The sequence below is a fragment of the Elephas maximus genome, chromosome 15, assembly GCF_024166365.1.
Source record: "Elephas maximus indicus isolate mEleMax1 chromosome 15, mEleMax1 primary haplotype, whole genome shotgun sequence".
In the NCBI taxonomy this organism is placed as follows: domain Eukaryota; kingdom Metazoa; phylum Chordata; class Mammalia; order Proboscidea; family Elephantidae; genus Elephas; species Elephas maximus.
Window position 1 is genome coordinate 68,618,132 of NC_064833.1, and position 20,072 is coordinate 68,638,203.

The window sequence follows — 20,072 nt, forward strand, 5'->3', positions numbered from 1 at the left end:
TCACTGATCATCACATGAATTCTTACACTCCAAACCTTACATCTTCATGTGCAATTAGAAAGACTGTGCTTGGATATCATATTCAAATGTGTCAGCCCTCTCACAGAGTTCTAGCAGTTTCTCAAAGTAATTTAGATTTTTTTTTTTTTTAATGTAGGTATAAGACCTAAACCACATAATCAAAAGAACATACGAAATTTTTTTTCTTCTCCCATTTAAGGGTGGAAGTGGGTGAGAGGGACCACTTGTGATCATACCTTTTCAAACACAAAGTAAATCTCTTTGCTTAATGATGTTGCCTTAATGAAGATGTTTTTAGGAAATGAAGATACTAGTTTTTCCTTTAAGATGGTTACTTAAGTACAAACCAAAAAACCCACTGCCGTCAAGTCAATTTCAACTCATAGTGACAGAGTAGAATTGCCCTATAAGACCCTATAGTACAGCGTAGAACTGCCCCATAGGGTTTCCAAGACTACAGAATTCCAAGGCTACAATCTTTACAGGAGCAAACTGCCACATCTTTCTCCCACGGAGAGGCTGGGGGGTTCAAACTTCCAACCTTTTGGTTAGCAGCTGAGTGCTTAACCACTGCACCACCAGCACTCCTATTTAACTATAGATTTAAAAATTAATTTTGATGAAGTTTAAAAATGTGATATTACTATAGTGATGTGCTTTTCTTTCAGTTTTAATAAGAAAAGGAAGATGTGGTTTACATCTTGAACTTTAGAGTTAATTTGCATTTGTGTCACTTTAAAAAAAATGAAGACTTTCTAGAAAAAATATTTAGATAACAAGTTAATTCTAATAGCATTTCCTCCAAAGTTGCAATAATATAATTGGCATAAAATACACATACCACGTATGAGAGCACCCATATTGGAGACCTACCGTGATACTATTACTTACTTTATTTGAAAGACCAACATTTAGTGGCTTCTTGCTCCAGCTGAATGATCAGTTTTAAGCATCGAATGAATTACTACTACTTTATTTTCAAATAAAAATGGAGGAAGTTCCATAGGGAACTTCTGAGAATCAGTGAGACTATATATATATGAGTTTCCAAAGACTTTGAGATGGCTAGATATTCTTAAACATGGTCACTCCTTTAACCATCTATTTGTTCTTTCATTCATTCAACCAGTAAGTTATTTACTGAGTGTCTACTATTTTAGGTGCTGAGCATTCAGCAATAAACAAAACAGACAGATCTCTGCCCTTATGGAACTTACGTTCTAATGGGGGACCTAGACAAAAAGCAAGTAAATGATTAAATACATAATAAAGCTTTAGGGGGCAATAAGAAAAAACAGGCAGTGTGGGGAAATGAAAGAACAACACATTGAGTATGGCAGTGGTGCAACTCCTAATCTAGTTGTCACAAGGAGGTAACATTTGAGTTGAGAACAGATGAAGTGAGCGGCTGAGCCATAGGAAGATCTGCAAAAAGAGTGTTCCAGGTCTAGGGACAAACATATGAAAAGTCCTTCAGACAGGAATGAACTCAGAGTTTTCAAAAAAGAGCAGAAAGGCTAATGTTGCTGAAACTCAGTAGACTTGGGGGAGAGTGGTAGGTGATGAGTTTGGAGGTATAGATGGGGCAAGATTATGTAGGGCTTTGGGCCATGGTAAGGAATTGGGATTTTATTTTAAGAGCTGTAAGGAGCCACTGCAATTGGAAGGGTAGTAACATGTTCTCATTTATATTTCAAAAATAACCGCTCTGGTGTGATAAAAAGAATATGGAAACTGATAGTGGTGATGGTTGCACAGCATGGTGAATGTAATTAATGTCAGTGAATTGTACATGTAAAAAATGTTGACATGGCAAACACTTTGTTATATATATTTTTACCACAATTAAAAAAAAATCAGTCTGGATATGTCCAAAGGATAGGCTTTAGGTGGCAAGGGTATACAGGCAGAGACCAGTTAGGAGGCTACTGCAGTAGCCCAGGTGAGAGGTGACAGTGGTGTGGGCCAGGATGATAGCAGAGCAGCTGGTGAGAAGTGGTTGGATTCTAGACATATTTCAAAGAAGAACCAACAGAATGTGCAAATGGATCAGATGAGGGAGGTGAGAGAGAAAGGAAGCAAGTGAGGTTGATTCCTACTTTTGTTTTCTTCAGTTTTTTAATCTGAACAACTGGTTGAATGGGGACTCCATTTCCTGGGGGAGGGGTGGTTTGGAGGATGGTATTCAAGGGTTCAGTTTTAGGCAAGTTCATTTTGAAATGCTTACTAGAAATCCAAATGGAGAAATCCAGTGGACAGTTGTGTATGTGAACTCTAGGGGAGAAGGCTAGGCTGAAGATAGGAATTTGGGGGCCATCAGTGTTTATAAGGAATTTAAGCCAATGGACTCAATGAAGTCACCTAGGAAGAGAACATAGATAGGGATGACAAGAGGTCCAATGATAGACTTTAAAAGTCAGGAAGAAAAGGAAAAGCCAACAGCAAAGAAGACTGAAAAGAGGTGCCTAGTGAAGAAAGAAGAGAAACAAGAGTACAGAAGGTCTCAGAAGCCAAGAGAAATCTGGCCTGATTAAAGTATATTCATTTGTAGTTCTAGTTAGTCCAGTGAATATCTGGTCCCAGCCTATCTGGGTTCCAGCTTTGGCACTCCAGATCTTAGCTCTACCTAAAAGTTTCCACTGTTAAGGCCAAGCTGCCTGGCCTGATCCCGGCCCGAAGTTGTCACTTACCCTCCTACCTAGATAAGCCCAGAACCTTTGCTGCCAGCTCTCCACCTTCTCCATTCACTACCACCCCAGCCTCTTCACTCACCTGAAGACCACAGCTTAAGCAGAGCATAGAGGAAGTAAGAGGCTGATCAAAAAGGGAACACCATGTTCTCAGAGTCTGTCCCCAGACCCTTGCTCTTACAGAGTTCCATGTTTTAGTCTGGCTTGTGCTATTTCTTAAGAACATGAATGATACATTTTTTCACTGGGTTGAGAAGTGGTACAGTATAGTGGTTAAGGATTCAGGGTCTAGAGCCAGACTGTCTAGGTCCAAATTCCAGATCTACCAAAAACCAGTTGTATGGCTTTGTGCAAATTACTTCATCTGTGTCTCCGTAGCCTCATCTTTAAATGGGGTGAGAGTCAAGCCTACTTGACATGGTGACTGTGAAGATTAAATGAGTTAGGAGATGAAAAGTCCTTAGAGCAGAGTAAGTGCTCACTCAGCACTAGATGTCATTGTCACTTAATAATCGAGATTTTTACTTGCTCTAGGTCAATGGCTATAAGAGCTGGAGCCAGTTGTAGCATCCAGGTTTGTTCAACTGCAAATCCCAGGCTCTTCACCACTTGTCTGTACGGGCTCTGAGCACCCATCAACATGCACCGAGTCAATTCCAGGGTGCGGAGACCTATAGGTATTGCTGGACGTTACATGCAGTGGTGTGCTGGAGTGGCTCAAACCGGCTCGTAGGACCCAACTGTGAGAATCTCTTTCCAACTCTGTGTTCAGCAAAGTTACCTTGGAGGGTAGAAATTGACCATCAAGGGGCTATTTGTAGCAAATGCTACAAATTAGAGATTTGCCTCTAGGGAGCCAGTTGTTAAGCATTTATCAGCACACCATTGTACATGGCAGAATCTTTCAACCAGTAGAAAAAAAAAAAATTGCTGTCAAGTCAATTCCAACTCGTGGTGACCCCTTGTGTTGCAGAATAGAACTGCCCTCTATAGGATTTTCATGGCTTTGATCTTTTGGCAGCAGATCACCCGGCCTTTCTTTCAAGGTGCTTCTGGGTGGATTCAAACCACCAACATTTTGTTTAGTAGCTACAAGCTTGAACTTTTGTGCCACCTAGGGACTCCAGAAACCTCAAAGAATTCTACAAATACCCATCCATTAATCCCTATGATAGGAAGGTTTTACTGATTCAGTCTTTTAAATGGAGACGTTGAGGAACAAGGAATAGACGCTTTCTCACATAACCAGTGGTGAAGCTCAGATCCAGACTTTTACCCTAACAGTGAGAGCTCATTTTTCTCCAACAAACCAGACTCATACCATGTTCCCAAGTTGTAAATGTGGCGTCTCCAATAACCCTTCTCACACTGCAAATGTGCTGGTGTTTTTTATCTGTGTGGCCATGTCCTTGTATGCTGCCCTGAGTGACGAGAAGGCCTTCAAAGCCCCTTGCCTCCCTGCATTGTCCCCTTACCACCCATCCTGACAGATGGCTCTGGGCAATGGGCATCACAGGTTCACCTCAGGGTCCAGCGTGTACTTGCTGAACTCAAGGTTTCTTCTTGTTTTGAGCCCAGATCCACTTGCTTGTACCCCTTGGGCTTGGCCCAGTCTTTGCCAGAGCAGTGTGCCTCCCTTTTCTGAGCAACAGGTCTGAAACCACCCAAGATTGTTATTAGGCCTCTGTCTGGAGCTCTAGGAGGGAAACTGTTTCCTTGCTTTTTCAATTACTAGAGGCCACCTTCATTACTTGGCTCATGGCCCCTTCCTCCATCCTCAAAGCCAGCACTATCACATCTCTCTGATCCTCCTTTCTAACACAGCCAAGAAAGGGTCTCTGATTTTAAGTACTCATGTGATTAGACTGAGCCCCTGTGTAATCTAGAATTATTTTCCCAGCTCAAGGTCTTTACCCTTAATCACACCTGCAAAGTTCCTTTTGCAGTTAGTGTGTTCACAGGTTCTGGGGATTAGGATGTGGGGATCTTTGGAGGCCATTTCTCTGTCCACCACAGGACTCCTTAGTCTTAAGAGATCTATCAGTCGAATACAACGTGTGCCTTGTTGGGGTGTAGATTTGAAAACTAACTTTAAAAGACATCTTTGATACTGCTTGGTAAATTTTAACCTGACTGGGGTATTTAGATGATTTAAAGGAGTTATTTTAATTTTCTGATAATTGTGATATTTATCTGATACTTGCTTTAGGGTACTTCAGAAAAAGCTTCAGGGGAGATACATGAAACAAGGTTACAAAATTTTGATAATTCTTGATCTGGGTGATAGATATTTAGGGGTAATTCTTTGTACTTTTTGTGAATATTTGAAACTTTTCATTTAAAAAGTTAAAAAGAGAAAAGACTCTGGTGTCAGCAGCAAGTTAAAGAGACATTTGGGATAGAGGAGAGGGTCCATTCCAGGCCCCTCCTGCTGCAGCCCAACTACAGGGATGGCCACCAAAGTCCCCTAGAAAACCATCCAACTTGCTGCATGCCTCACTCATTTACTATCAGTTTATGCTGAGACTCTATTTCAATACAATCAGATTCAGAATTGAACAGAAATTAAAAGTTATCTTGCTTGACCATCACTCCTCCTCCCCTCTTCCCTCCTGCCTTCCGTGCACATGTAATTCAGGAATACATGGGCACAGCAAAAATTATGACATAACTCTAATGTAAGGTTTTATCGGAGTTCCTGGGTGATGCAAATGGGTAACGCGTTGGTGGTTCCAGTTCAGTCAGAGGCACCTCGGAAGAAAGTCCTGTCGATCTACTTCTGAAAAAGCAGCCACCCAGTGCAGTAACTCATCCTGTCACCCTCCACCCCTGGTCCCCGTGAACCTGTATGGTCCCGTACCAGACCGTACAGGATCCTTAGAAATGCTTTTTGTACTGATGTTACTCATAAGTCGTAATTCCCACATATCATTCCTTCTTTTCTTTTAATTACTACTTCATTCTCAAAAAAGCTATTGATATAGGTTCACAAATACTAATTACCACAATATGGTACCTAAAACACCAGAATATTTAATAAAATCAGCGACTATAAAAACACCAACAGAAATGAAAACAGCAGAAGAAACTACGTGATTTGAAGCATCATTATAATTGACCAGAGTACATTAGGTTCAAAAAGTAACTTAGCATAGAGTTTTACCCTTGTGGATATATTGATATATATAAGCTGGACTTATGAAAAATGTTTTTGTTGTTATAACTAACTACAGGAATATTTTTTATAGACAGTCATTTTTGTGTCACCCACTCTGACAGTGTCACCTGGTGTGGCCCACACCTTCCTAGAGGCACCACTGCTACTCTGACACACATGGGTCGCCATGAGTCGGAGTCGACGCCACAACAGCTAACAGCAACAGGTTTTTTAAGTCACATACTCAAACCAAAATGGCATTCCTGAATAGACAGAGCACCCCGTGTCCATGTTCAGCAGGAATGCTTTGCATACTTTCTGGAGTAGAATCAAAGGACCAAAAAAATCTCAAATGGACCTTCAAAGCAGCGGGTGGGGTGCTGAGGCAGAATTCAGCCCTGGTTGCCTTGCAGATCCAGGCTCACCTCAGGCGGAATAGGCTCCCTTCTGGCCCTTCTATTTCAGGATTTGCTACCTCCAAGGTGTTGGGCAGATGGTTTCCCAGGCACTTCCTCTGCAGACCTCAGACTGGCCTGAGGAGGCCGAAGGTCCTCCCAGATAGGGTTTCCCTGGCACCCTCTGCAGACTGGACTGAGGAGACTGAAGGTCCTCCCAGATAAGGTTTCCCAGGCACTTCTTCTGCAGACCTCAGACTAGTCTGAGGAGGCCAGAGCTCTTGTTGCAGACCTCAAAGATGACAAAAGCCAAAGCCCAAATGACTGACATTTTGCAAAGACAGTAACTATTATCTGTATTCCTTAGTGGTAAATTATGGGGCAGGAAAACCTTCTCTTAAATGGATAGATACAACCCAGTCCTGCTTTCACAGGATTGTTTATTCCTCAGCATATTGGGCACAGAGCCTTCAGGTGGAGGTGGAGTGTTTAAGAGGAGGAGAGAGCCCCACCAGAGACAAACTGTGGAGAAGCCCTGCAGTGGGGAAAGCCAAGATACCGACTCTGAGGGAAGAGAGATAACAGACAGAAGAAATGTGTCTGTGAGCACTTGTCTGTTTGGGGGAGCTTCACATGGAAGCTGATGGATAATCAATCAAGGAATATTCCTTGAGGACATTCTGTAAACACACTGTGGTGATTTCAAAGAGGAAAATGTGTCTCCCAGCCAAGGGCTGACTGACTACCTGGTAGACAGGGGGTAAACACATCAAAGATGACTAACAGTTCAGGGAGGCTAATGGCAAGGGCTGTTAGAAATTTAGATGTGGGAATAGGCTGGAAACCAGGAAGTCTTCCCTGAGAAGCAGAAAGACTGCGTGAGCAAAGATGCGGAGGCAGGCAAACTCAAAACTCCACGGACAGTGGGTAGACCAGCCTCCTCGGGCAGGAGATTCATGTGGGCAGGGTTTCTTAAATCTGATGTGCCTCCAAACAAGCTGGCTGAGGAGCTTGTTAATAATGTTGAAACCTGCCAGGAGTTCCTGAGGCTGGTGATTGGTCTGCTGGTTTGGGCATTGCACGGGAAACACTGCTGTAATGGACTGGTAGGAAATGAGGCTGTTAGATAGAATGGAAGTTGTTAGCTGATGGGAGGCCTAGAATGCCGGGTCAAGGATATGGAATAATCTTCTGGGGCTGGGAGTTATTAACGGATTTTGATTAGCAGGAAGGGATAGTGATAAGGTTCTTTTAGGTAAACCAGTAGGTGAGCAAGGTGCTGAACAAATTAACTAAAATGTATAATAAATTGGACATAAATTAATATGGAGATAGAGAGTACAAAGAATTTTATGAATGGATGTGGGGCTCAAGAGAGAGCAAAGGTGAAAAAGCGACTATTTATTAAGCGCCACTGTGGTCCAGCCATTAACTCCTCAACAATCCAGTGCAGTAGGTGTTGTAGTCTCTAATTTACAGATGATGAAAGAGGCTTAAAGAGGTAAATTAACTTGTAGAAGAACACAAGGTGGCCTCCAGTAGAGCAGGAATTTAATCCAGGCCTGACAGACTCCAAATTCCACGCCCCTCCACCTTCCTCATCCAGATGACAGGGAGAGTGTATTAGTTCTGTCTTGCTGCTGTAACAAATTACCATAAACCTAGTGGCTTAAACCAACACAAATGCATTATCTTATAGTTCTATAGGGAAGAAGTCAGACATGGGTCTCCCTGGACTAAAATTAATGTGTTGACTAAGCTGAGTTCCTTTCTGGAGGTTCTAGGGGAGAATCCATGTCCATGCCTTCTCCACTTCTAAAGGCCATCCACATTCCTTGGCTGATATCCTTCCTCCACCTTCGGTGCGAACAGTGTAGCATCTCTCTGACCAGCCTTCCATACCCATATCTTTCTGACCAAAGTCCAGAAAAACTCCCTGATTTAAAAACCCACTCCCTGATTTAAGACTCCTGTAATTAGATTGGGACAACCTGGATAGTCCAGGATTATCTCCTCATCTCAGGACTCATAACCTTAATCACATCTGCAAAATCTCTCTTGCCATGTAAGGTAACAGAATCACAGTTTCCTGGATTAGGACCTGGGCATCTTTGGGGGCATTATTGTGCCTGGCATGGAGAATGATGCTGTCATTTATGGACACTGGCCTTGGCAGCATGCTGATGTGCCCCAACACCCTGCTCTTATAAACTTCGTTACACAGGGGACTTTTTGTTGAATCGGAGGTAAATAAAGAACAAAGCAGGAATTTGAAAAGGAATGATGTTGGTAAAACAGAAAGAACATGATCGGAGGAAGCATGGTAATGAGGGTGCCGCTGCTCCAGCTGGTTTTAAGCACACTGGAAACATCCCTCAGCACAGTTAATCCTGTGTTAAATTCAACTCTGTATTGTTGTCAAGGCTGGCAGCTACACGAATTACCCATCCTAAGAGCCTGACTGTGTAAATAAAAGGTGATGGGCAAGTCTGCAGTTTAAGGGCCCAGTTTTGTACTGATTCCCCTAGAGTCAGAATTCCTGTTCTTTGTTTTAGTAGACTGTCTAAAAGCCACGTGTCTCTCTGCTCACCCCCTCTTTATTTATTTTTTTGCAAAGAGTAGCCATCACTTTAGCAGGCAGACATCCGTTTGTTCAAAGGGTGAGCCATTTTGTAAAATACCAATTTTATGGAATTCGCCTGAACTAATAGGATTGTGTAAGCATGAATGAAAAGTGCATGCTGTCATGAAATTGTTAGCAAGCAGGGTGGAAATGGTTTAATTAAGCCGAATATAATCTTTCTTTTTCCATTTTATTTTTAAAGTGATTTCATTGATTCATCTGAAATGTAATAGACCAAAGATCTTCTCATAATATGATAAAGTCTAGAAATGTAGGGCTCTTCTTGGTTTCTCTTACTTTACATAAAGGAAAACTTGGCATTTAGTTAAGGACCTAACTAGTTAAAGAAAATGATAACTTAGAATCATTAAAATTCACATTCTTTGGGCAATAAACCTTCAAACTTACTGAAGAAATTTCTGGTTTTTCGGTCACTTAAATGATTTAATATAGAGCCAGTCTCAGAGATTGTTGGAATGAGATGTTAGGAGAGGAGTCACCAACTACAAATGAAGACCTTTAAATTTGAAGTGTATCATTTTCTTATTAAAGGAGACTGATTTCATTAACTGCATATACGGCAACTGCGTGCATTCTAACGTGAATCTACCCTTTATATCCGCTCCCAGGAAGAGTTCAACATGGACAAGCACTTCAGGGAGAAAAGGCGTAACTAAACAAACCTTGAACGCTACTCCAAAAATGAAGTCCACATTTAGACATGTATGGTTACCATTGACTTTAATGGGAACAGTCTGTGTATTTCTGGGATCAGGATATGAAGTCGGGGGAGGGGAGATAAGTGTGAAATGGAAAAAAAGGAAGTAAAAGGATCCATTGGGCATTATGTTCAAAGACTTCACTAAGAACTGTGTGTCATAAAAGAGTGAGTTGAAAATTCACATCTTGCTAATGAAGACTTGTTGTTGTCTCCCAAAGAATGACCTAACTGTCATTACAAACGATTTAATCCCTGAAGAAGGAAGCAGGAAGAATAGTCACTGGTTTCAACACTATTTGCTAATTGCCAATTGACAAGAGGAAAGTTAGAAATTACGGAAATGACTAGAGAGACTCACCTCTGCTCTGTGCTTGTACATACACACACACACACACACACACTCACGCACACATGCCTGTGAAGACCAGCAAATAGGCCTGGTAAGTATCTTATTGGCATCATGTTTCCAGCATTGCTATAACTACACACAAAACAAGTGATACATGAAATGGTAGCGACATCTGTTCTAGAACCTGTGGGGCTTTACTCACAAAACAGTTGTAAAATCTTTTGGGGACAAAAATATTTCCATGTATCTATGCAGATGCTCTCCTCTAAGGGAAATACACCACTTTCTCTCTCTCCCAGTCACACACACACACGCACATGCACAAATGGATACAAGGATTGAGTTAAAGAGACAGGAATAAGAAAAGGAAATGCCATCCACTTCTTTAAAATATTGCTTTAATTTTTCTCCTTGCTTTTTTGAAAGTTACATTTATTGCCTTGGATATACTTTTTTTTTTTTTTAATTCCAGAACACGTAAACTGTCATAAAGCTAAAGTTTAAGATTCCATTTGGTAGGCTGCGGTAACATGGAAATGGATGCTGAGTGAGTTTGTTTTGATTTGCTAGGAAAACATTTTTTGACCTTGGAAATGAAATCATTTAGTCATCTATTTGTTTATGGCCAAAGACTTATGGAGGGTTCTGGGCACTTATGTTAGTGTATCTTTGAAATTCTCTAATCCACAGTGTGTGGGAAGTTACACAACTAGGGTTCAAGTATCACTCAGGATGTTCCTTATTAAGGAACCCCACTCTACCTCCTTCCCACGACTCCCCAAGATTAGTTTACATTTATCACACAGCAAATTGTCCTTGCTGAAAGGATGAACTGCAGGCAGTGGGGGCTGAACAGCTTGTCGGGCGTTGATAAATAGACAAGTCAGAGCTTGCTTCTTAATTGAGCTTCAGTTGTGTCCCCCCCGCCCCCCGCCCCGCCCCAGTTGAAGACTATTTGATTTTCCTGACTCCAAACAATATTTAATATTACATGGGGTATTTATAATTCATTTTGAATTTTTTTAAGCTACTGGCCCCTAGCAAGTAACGGTGTCTTCAGGTCAAGTAACTTAAACGTAAAGATTTTGTTGATTTTACCATGTTCTGGCCAGATTTGTAGATGTGTAGTAAAATATTTTTGTGGAAAAAAAAGACCAGACTTACTGGTCTGACAGAGACTGGAGAAACCTCAAGAGTATGGCCCCTGGACACCACTTTAACTCACTACTGAAGTCACTCTGAGGTTCACCCTTCAGTCAAAGATAGGCCCATTAGACAAAAGGTGAATAAATGGGCACACCAGCCCAGGGGCAAGGACTCGTGGGCAGGAGGGGGCAGGAAAGCTGGTAACAGGGAACCTTGGGTCTAGAGGGGTAGAGTGTTTACATGTCGTGGGGTTGGCAACCAATGTCACAAAACAATATGCGTATTGATTATTTAATGAGAAACTAACTTGCTCTGTAAACCTTCATCTAAAGTACAAAAAATATATATATATTTTTTTTGGACTGTTAAATTTTAATATTTACTCACAAAGCCACTCCATTATATGTTGTTCTGTCCAGTGATTGATCTGATAGCAGAGGCTTATTTTGCTCATTTACCTCAGTATGTAATTGGGCCTTGCTAAATGTAATGTGGAGCCCTTGGGTGGTACAAAGAGTTAATGCACTCAACTGCTTATGGAGAGGTTGGTAGCTCAGGTCTACCCAGAGATGCCTTGGAAGAAAGGCCTGGGGATCTACTTCCAAAAGGTCACAGCCTTGAAAACCCTGTGGAAAACAGTTCTACCCTGACACACATGGGGTTGCCAGGAGTCAGAATCAACTTGATGGCAACTGGTTTTTAAATGTAATGTGGTTCTTTGGGTATTGCTGTATAATCCTATTATTGTGGGCATTTCCCCGTAGAGAAGTGAAGCAGACTCATCTTCCGTGAAATTTAATCTGTTAATTGTCCTTTCTGGGCAAGTAGTGGGTAACGAACGGGTGGCGGGCGTGGGAGTAGAGGCTCTGATTCCTCAGCTAAAGTCATGGCATGTGAAGGAGGAAGCAGTTCTGCAGCAGTTCTTTTTTTTTTTTTTTCTAATATCTTATTGCGTTTAAGGTGAAAGTTTACATAGTGAATAAGGTTCCCACTTAGCAATTTCTACACAGATTATTCAGTGATATTGGTTACGTTTTCCACAATGTGTCATCATTCTCATTCATTTCCTTCTGGTTGTACTATTTCCGGTACTCTAGTTTCCCTGCCACCTTACCTTCTCATCTTCGCTTTAGAGTAATTTTTGGCCATTTGGTCTCACGCAGGTGAGTTTTTAAAGGAGCTCACTATTCTAAGTGATATTCTTGATTTTATGAGCCAATCTGTTATTTAATTAAAAGGATAATTTCTGCTTACGGTTTGCAGAGTATCTCAGGATGATAGTCTGTGTGGTGGTCTTGAGTATGTATAAGAGGAGGCCCTTGGTCAGCAGGCCTCAGCCCATGTCTGCTTTCTTAAACCCATTCAGCTCATTGCTGTCTATAAACCAGTCAAACCCTTCCCCCTTTTTCTGTCCATTTCATCTTGGCAATGTCAATGTTGCCCTCACTATAGGGGCTTGCATCTCACCATCCCCCAAAAATCCAGAAGACTTGTCTCTCCCTCTTGCCAGCAGGAAGGTAAACAGTGAAAAACTCTTTTTAGAAAAGTAGAGCGGAGAGGCAAATGAAGTGACCAAGGCTTCTTGCCCTCAAACTGTTAAGAAATGAAGAATCAAGTCATCTCATCTGTGGTCATTCCACTGGATGAACGATGACTATCCAGTCAGAACTGCAGGTGTTACAGAAGAGCTGAACAAGCTGGAGGCTGGAAACTGACTGTGTGGTCCCCATAATAAATCCCTCCCAGCTTCACTGTGCTTTTCTAGAAAATGGAGAGAACTTTAAGAGTTTACCTCAAGCCATTATTGTGGGAAATAGTTAATAGAATGAGTGTGGAATAATATGATTTTAAAATAATGATATTAGAAGATGCTAAGGTGAAATTGGGTAGGCTGCATGTAAGCAGTTTTCAAGTTTAAAAGAAGTAACTGTGGGCTGGGTTCAAATCTCGGCTCTGCCACTTACTCGCTCTGTGGCCTTGAGTAGGCTACTGACTTCTCTGGGCCTCTGTTTCCTTATGAGTAGGACCCACCTTGCAGGGCTGTGATCACAAGGGCCTGGGGCCACGACTGTCACAGACTGATGCTCATCCAACGTTGACTATTACTGTTTACCGAGGTGGAGTTGTCTTCATTGCCTTTTATAAATTAGAAGTCCTCTCATACTTCTAAGCTATTATATTCAGGGTTTTCAGTAAGATATGGGTTGAATTGTCTCATTTGGTAGATAAGGGAATGTTACTTGGAAGCATTTAAGCACACTTTTGGAGGGAAGCAGCAACAGAAGAATTCTGAAAATCCGTTTGTGGCATCAAGAGGAAGAGCACTCTGCCATTCCACCCGTAGGAAGTTCTTTGAGGGATGACAATCATTGGGACAGTACACTGAGGACCTGACATGTCGATAAAATCATCCAAGAGGTTTTCTAAGAGCTAAAACAACATGTTCCCTGGGACCTGGCCTTCCCCTTCTATGTGCACTTAACACCATTGAGTGGAAGAGAGCTGGTGTCACTAGGTGCTTGGTGAAACAGGTAATGTCTCCACATCGCATAACCACTGGCTCCTGGCATTCAGGCGCCTGCACTCCAGAAAGAATCAAGCATTCCAAAGGCAGCTAATAAAATGGGCTACGATTAGCCTATAAATGATTTTGAGTAAGTATTTAAAAACTTGTTTTTGGTTATACTTTTGACCCTGTTTGGACGTAGAAGCCCTGGCATTCTCCGGAGCTTCATTCAGCAACGTCACGTTGCAAATGTAAATCTTCTGGTACTGAAGAGCCTTCTGTAATAGCCTTCTGTACTTCTTCCTTTGGGAAGAAATAGCTAAAAGTCAGCATTCCTGCCAATAATTCACATATTAACAGGTCAGAACAAAATAGCTGCTTATTTACCCAAAATTGTCTCTACAAAGAACTCTATATACATTAGCACACCCATGAAGTCAGAGATATCTGGAAAGAGGGTCAGGGATAGTCTGATCTCCAGTCTAGAAGTGAGTGGGCCTGGCTCTTAGCTCCCACGTGCATAGATGAGGAGCAAAACTAGAGTTGATTCAGAAAGCACACAAGAATGTACACACCCACATGACTGCTTCCAGGGTAGTCACCTTGAGAGTCTGCCTAGTCACTCAGGATTTCAGGATCTGAAAGGAACTCAAGTGACCACCTAATTATATCTAAACAATAGTCAAGTTAATACCTTGTTATTTCCATTTTGGTTTTTGGAATTGTCCAAATCTGGGTCTTTTGAGGGTGAATTTGGTTTTCGAAAGCAGCCAAACTTCACTCAGAGTCTAGCGAATGAGGTAAATGATCAGGATGGACAAATTAAAAATCAGGTGGGGTTGTAAAATGACACAATGGGTTTATCAGTATGACCGGCAAAGTGGTTTGGAAAGGTAATTCCAAAAGCACCTAGAGAAATGGACACACTTCATGCTGCAGGCTGAAGGCATAACCTCTCTGGAGGCAGACGGAAAGGTCAGACCAAAATTTTTAAAAGTGTGCACGTCTTCTGGCCCAGAAGTTTCATTTCTAGGAATTTATCATAGGAAACTATCAAGAGCATATACCAAGATTTAACTATCAGGAAGCTTGGTGCAGTGTTACAACAGCTTGAAATTGGAAATAACCTAAATACTCAAAATAAAACAAAACAAAAAAACCAAACCCATTGCCTTCAAGTCAATTTTGACTCACAGTGACCCTATAAGACAGAGTAGAACTGCCACATAGGGTTTCCAAGGAGAGGCTGGTGGATTTGAACTCCTGACCTTTTGGTTAGCAGCTGTAAGCTTTTAACCACTGCACCATCAAGCCTCCACCCAAAAAAAAAAAAAAGGGTAGGTTAAATAAGTTAAATATAGGAGGGCCAGTAAGGTGAAGGGGATACCGGGCAGTCCTGAGAAATGGTGTTACTGAAGTGTTTCTATTGGTAGAGAAAGCTGCTCACAGGCAGGTTACAAAAGGGCAACATCAAGACATGATCCAGGTTAAAGTGTGCTTTGTATCTAGGAGGAGAGGGGATAGACTGAGGTATGGACGCATGCACACCAGGTTTTCAATAGTGGGCAGGATGGTGGATATTTTCACACTCTTTTTGCTTCTGATTTTTCTGTAATGGAAAACGATTTTCATAATAAAAAGATAATCAAAGGAAACTTTAATAGAAAGAGACTGTGTGATATTGTGATTCTTAAACAGGAAAACTCAGATGCGCCCCCAGAGAGATAGCCACACTCCAACCCCGCTGAGGCGAGATTAGTCACCAACACAGCCCACCCAGACCTTCTTTTTACAGGATTTTTGCAAACAGCAGTATCCTCGCTGTAGTGTATGAACATGGGCAGAATCTGGGGTAGTCGGCCCGGGAACAAGACCTGTCCCTGCGGGACTCGGGGTTCAAAGAGCTAATGATGAAAACGGAAACTCTGAGTAGGGGCCTCCTTCCCGCCCCAGGGTGCCCAGGCCAGGGCCGCAGACACCCGTGGGCGCTCGGATTAGCACATCTGCACTAAGGCAATCAGTATACAGATCCGAGCGGAAGGATTATTTTAAAGAAAAAAGGACAAGTTTATTTGTGGTTGGGTATAAACCCGTAACCCAACCCGATCTAGTGGATTCCGCCTCATAGTGACCCTATAGGACAGAGTAGAACTCCCGGGGTTTCCAAGGAGCAGCTGGTGGATTCGAACTGCCATCCTTTTGGTTAGTAGCTGTAGCACTTAACCACTACGCCACCAGGGTAGGAGTTGTAATTAATGATAATAAACACCAGGAGAGAAGGGAGAAAAAAGTATTAGTAAAGAAATTTTAAAGGGATCATGCATCTACTTAGCTACCCCAAAGGGGTCCTTGGCAGATAAAAGTTTGGAAAACTGCAAGAGTGAGCTGTTTTTCAAAGGCAACTGAGAAGGTACAGATGACCAACGTGTGAACCAGCAGGGTTCTCCTAGTTTAAAACCGCCCAGCCCGCTCACACCTACCTCAGACTCAACAAAACCCTTCTAATCAAGTTTAGAAGTAGTGCTGCACGGGGGAGGGGAAGACCAACCGAATTCTTATTCAAAGAAATAACAATTTGGAACATGCACAAGAGTGTCAAGTTATGTAGATCTTATCAGCATCGCATTTTTGGTTCCTCCCAGCTATCCAGCGAGGCTCCACCAGCCTGTCGACACCCGTCAGCCTCCCACACACCCCGGGCACATCAACACCTCACAGAGATCTGCTGTGGCCAAGTGGCCTCCCCTGAGCCCTGAGGAGCACGAATGTTCTCTCTGCACACGTGATACCATCATACCATCCCCTCAGTATGCACACGTATCTGCTGTTCATTCCTTTGCTAACATTCTGTGACTTGGTTGGGCTAAATTTCTGTAAAAATGAACAGTTATGCTAACTTTGGAAAAAGCATTGAAGTTGAAATGCTTACATCTGAAGGAAAAAAATGTATAGTTTCAGTAATGTGATGAAAATTATCCAGAGCCATCCTCGAAGTTTTATAGGATTACACTTGGTGTTCCTACGTTTGCAGATAAAGCACATGATTTTGCAAAATTGCTGAGAAGGGATGAGACTTGTGGATGACTCACTCCCCGTTCTAAAAATAAAACCCTCACAGCTCTGGTAATATATGTTCATTGCTCCATGATAATGCAGACTTTCAAATCTAATTTTGCTAAACTAAACAACAACAAAAAAAAATTTATTCAGCCTAATGAAAATGATAGCCTTTGCTGTATATCTCACCTTTCTTTTACAATCACTTGCTTATAACATTAAAGTCAGTGAATGGATCTCCTTGTTTGTCTTTTTTTTTTTTTTTTTCTTTCCGTTTTTAGGCAGCCTTAAGTGCCTTGAAACAATTTTCTGAACAAGGATTGGATCCAATGGAAGGGGCAATGGATATTGAAAAAGGTTCTCTTGAAAAGTGAGTAAATACTCTGTCATTCTTACATTTGTAATTTTGTAATTGTACAAAAGACAAGACAAAGATAATAATAAGGTAAAAAAAAAAGCAAGACAATAATATATATATCTATAGCTTACAAAATTATTGATCATAAAATTAAATGTAAATAAATGGAAAGCAGTATATATGGTCAAATTCATCTCCTATACTATGTCTGTGGAGTCCCTGGGTGGCACAAAAAGTTAAGTACTCAACCTCTAGCTGAAAGGTTGGCAGTTCAAACCCACAGAGAGGGACCCTGGAAGACAGGCCTGGCCATCTGCTTCCGAAAAGTCACAGCCTTGAAAACCCTTTGGAACGGTTCTACTCTGCACAAGTGGGGTCACCTTGAGTCAGAATCGACTTGACAACAACTAGCAACAACAACAATATGTCTGTGAAAGTTTTAATCTACTGATTTGTTTTTCTTCATTTTAATGCCTTTATTGGAAACATTTATGTTAGCTTTATTAACTGCAGAGACTTGCAAAACTTTAAAAAGATTGTTTTTCACTTCATACTGTTGAGTATTCTCTGGCTAAACCATTTTCTGAGGTAAACGTTTTCAGTCACATTCATGCTAAGCTGTGAGCACCACAGGGAGAAAAGCAAAAGAAGTTGAGAGGCCCTTCTCTCTCCTTGACTGCATTCTGCTTTTCCACTGTTAATATGAAACACAAACACACTCTGCCGCAGAATGGCCGCAAAGGTAAAAATACAGCTATAATAATTATTTCTGAAAGCCAGCTCATATTGTTTTATGAGATTTAGACATAAGGTCTTATATAAGAGACTGAATTCTGGGTGTCTCCAGGGACTCAATCTATACTAAAGAAATTTAAAGCAATTATAACTACATAGTAGAATCCAAACTCCTAAGGCAGTAATCATAGCAGGTGAGATTTCAGAACACACACAGGAGACATTTTTAGAATTAAAAAAAGAAAAGATAACCCAGGAAGTAAAACCCAATTATATGACTCCTACAGTTACATAAGCATACCAAAAAAACAAATCAGCATTTGGTCATTAATATTTAAAAGGTGAGATCGTGAGAAGAAAACATTTGGTAAACAGACATGGCATTTTAGGTTTTCTATGGATTGGCAACCATTTATAAGTTAATTTAATCAAAACCATTTCCACATGATCTCATCAGTAGACTATCTGAACATAAATATTGTTGTTTCACTTTAAAATGTCAGTTTTGTGGTGACCTTTGAATCCTATGTGCCATCTGCTAATAAACATGTCTGAAGATGTGCAACCCTGGACCTTCAGCTCTTGTTAATGTATTAATCTTTCAGACAAGCCAAGCATCTGGGAGAGAAAGCAGACAATAACCAGGCACGCCTGGGCTCCATCGCTCAGGACTGCAAGAAATCAAAGTCGGGCATCTAGCAGCTCCCAGCACCCACAGCTGCCACCGCATCCTTATAAACCTGTCAGCACGCATGAGGGTGTCTGTGTTCAAGGAAATGAATGACTAATACCATTATTTGAGTCTCATGTGAAGACAACACCATTCTAATGCAAGAGATGATATACGTGGTACTGTTTATTCAACTGGGGGAAAATAAAACTTTGAGCATTTCCCTTGGAACTTGATATCAGATCATAACTCATTTGCCCAGAGGCAGCAGAAATCCGATCCTGCTACTGGAGCTTAAAATAACAATTAATTCGAAGTGCTAGAAACAGAGGTAAAATTTTAAAAGGATTAATAGAGAAGTTGGCCTTGGTTCTGTCGTTACGATTGTTTTGCCGTGGAGTTTGTGTTCACTTATATTCGTGCTCTCTCATTTTCAGTAATGCTTGACGCTTTTGGGCATTTGCCAGTGACGTGCTGTGGAATGTGATGGTTGTTGTCTTCATATAGAGCCATGCAGTTTCTCTTCTTATGCAGATATTTGTAATCTTCATCCTATGTCAATACAAATAACTTTAAGGCACACTACTCAAAGATGTATGCAAGCAACAATGTTTTAAATCAGGTCAGGTATTTGATTAAAAAGACAAAATGTATTAGGAACAACTAGTTTCGTTATACTCCAGGAATTATAAAATACAGACAGTTCTGGGTTCTGAGCTCCACGATACTATTTGCAACTAAGGAGGCGTCTTGCCTCCAAAAACCATTTCCCTGGATTCCACGTTCTGTTGTGTAAACTGTACCCACTCTCATCCGTGTGTTGTAGCCACTCACTGTTTGCATCCAGAAAGTTCCTAAGAACTGTCTTTGGACTTGGGACAGTGAATAGGATCAAAATAAATAATGTACATGGCGGGGAAGAGAAAGCCTGTTGGAAGGGCCGGAAAAGAAGTCTCGCCAGCTTATAGCCAGCCACGCTCCGGATCAGCATGTTGGAATCCAGCGTGTAGCAAATGCAGTAAAAATTTGGTCAGTTGATGTGTGAAGTGTTGTTATTGTTGTTCTTTCATTCCCTCGCTCTCATCTTTTCAGTATCACCCCAGTGAAACCCGTCAGAAAAGCCACCACCCGCCTAGTCACCCTGCCAAGCAATGGGATTAAAGAGTATACAGGCTCGTTGTGCCACTGGCTGTATCTGCGAAACTGCAGAGCCACCTCATGGGTGACTCCTGGGCCGGGTTCCCGACCAGCAAACGTCATCTCATTGTTAAGCCTTTCTCTTTATTGATTTGCAAACATTGTGCAATGAGAAAACACTATATAGTCTAACTGCTCGACCCAACATGACAATAGGAATACAATTACGAAAGATTTCACAAGCAAAACCACCACAAATCATGATCTGGCTGACTCACACGCGACTGGAGAATAAACAAACAGCAACATAAGGAAATAACTCTGGGGTTGTTTTTAATGATTCCCATGTGGGGAAGTCCAGCAGTATGGGGAGGGCTGGGTGCCCTTGAAGGAAATAGGCTTTGTTACATAAAGCTGGGTCCTGTGGAAAGAAAAACACATTTGTGAAGTTGGGGTTCACAAAGGTGACTGAGTTGAAAAATAGTCTTTCCTAATACAAGAGGCAGA

General features: G+C 41.5%; 1 protein-coding gene across 12 annotated transcripts in view; it reads left to right on the plus strand.

The window, feature by feature from the left end:
• STAU2 (staufen double-stranded RNA binding protein 2) overlaps positions 1-19,583 on the plus strand; it is a 364,940-nt gene extending 345,357 nt beyond the window's left edge. For 6 of the 12 annotated variants that reach the window (XM_049853679.1, XM_049853684.1, XM_049853681.1 and 3 more), the window contains 2 exons: positions 16,947-17,035; positions 18,364-19,577. In XM_049853679.1, coding sequence (XP_049709636.1) covers positions 16,947-17,035; positions 18,364-18,457 — 183 coding nt within the window. In that variant the 3' untranslated portion in view covers positions 18,458-19,577. Of the gene's footprint in view, positions 1-16,946; positions 17,036-18,363 lie in introns of all 12 variants that reach the window. The other 6 variants (XM_049853677.1, XM_049853676.1, XM_049853678.1 and 3 more) reach the window with 4 other exon arrangements.
• Positions 19,584-20,072: the final 489 nt, after the last annotated feature.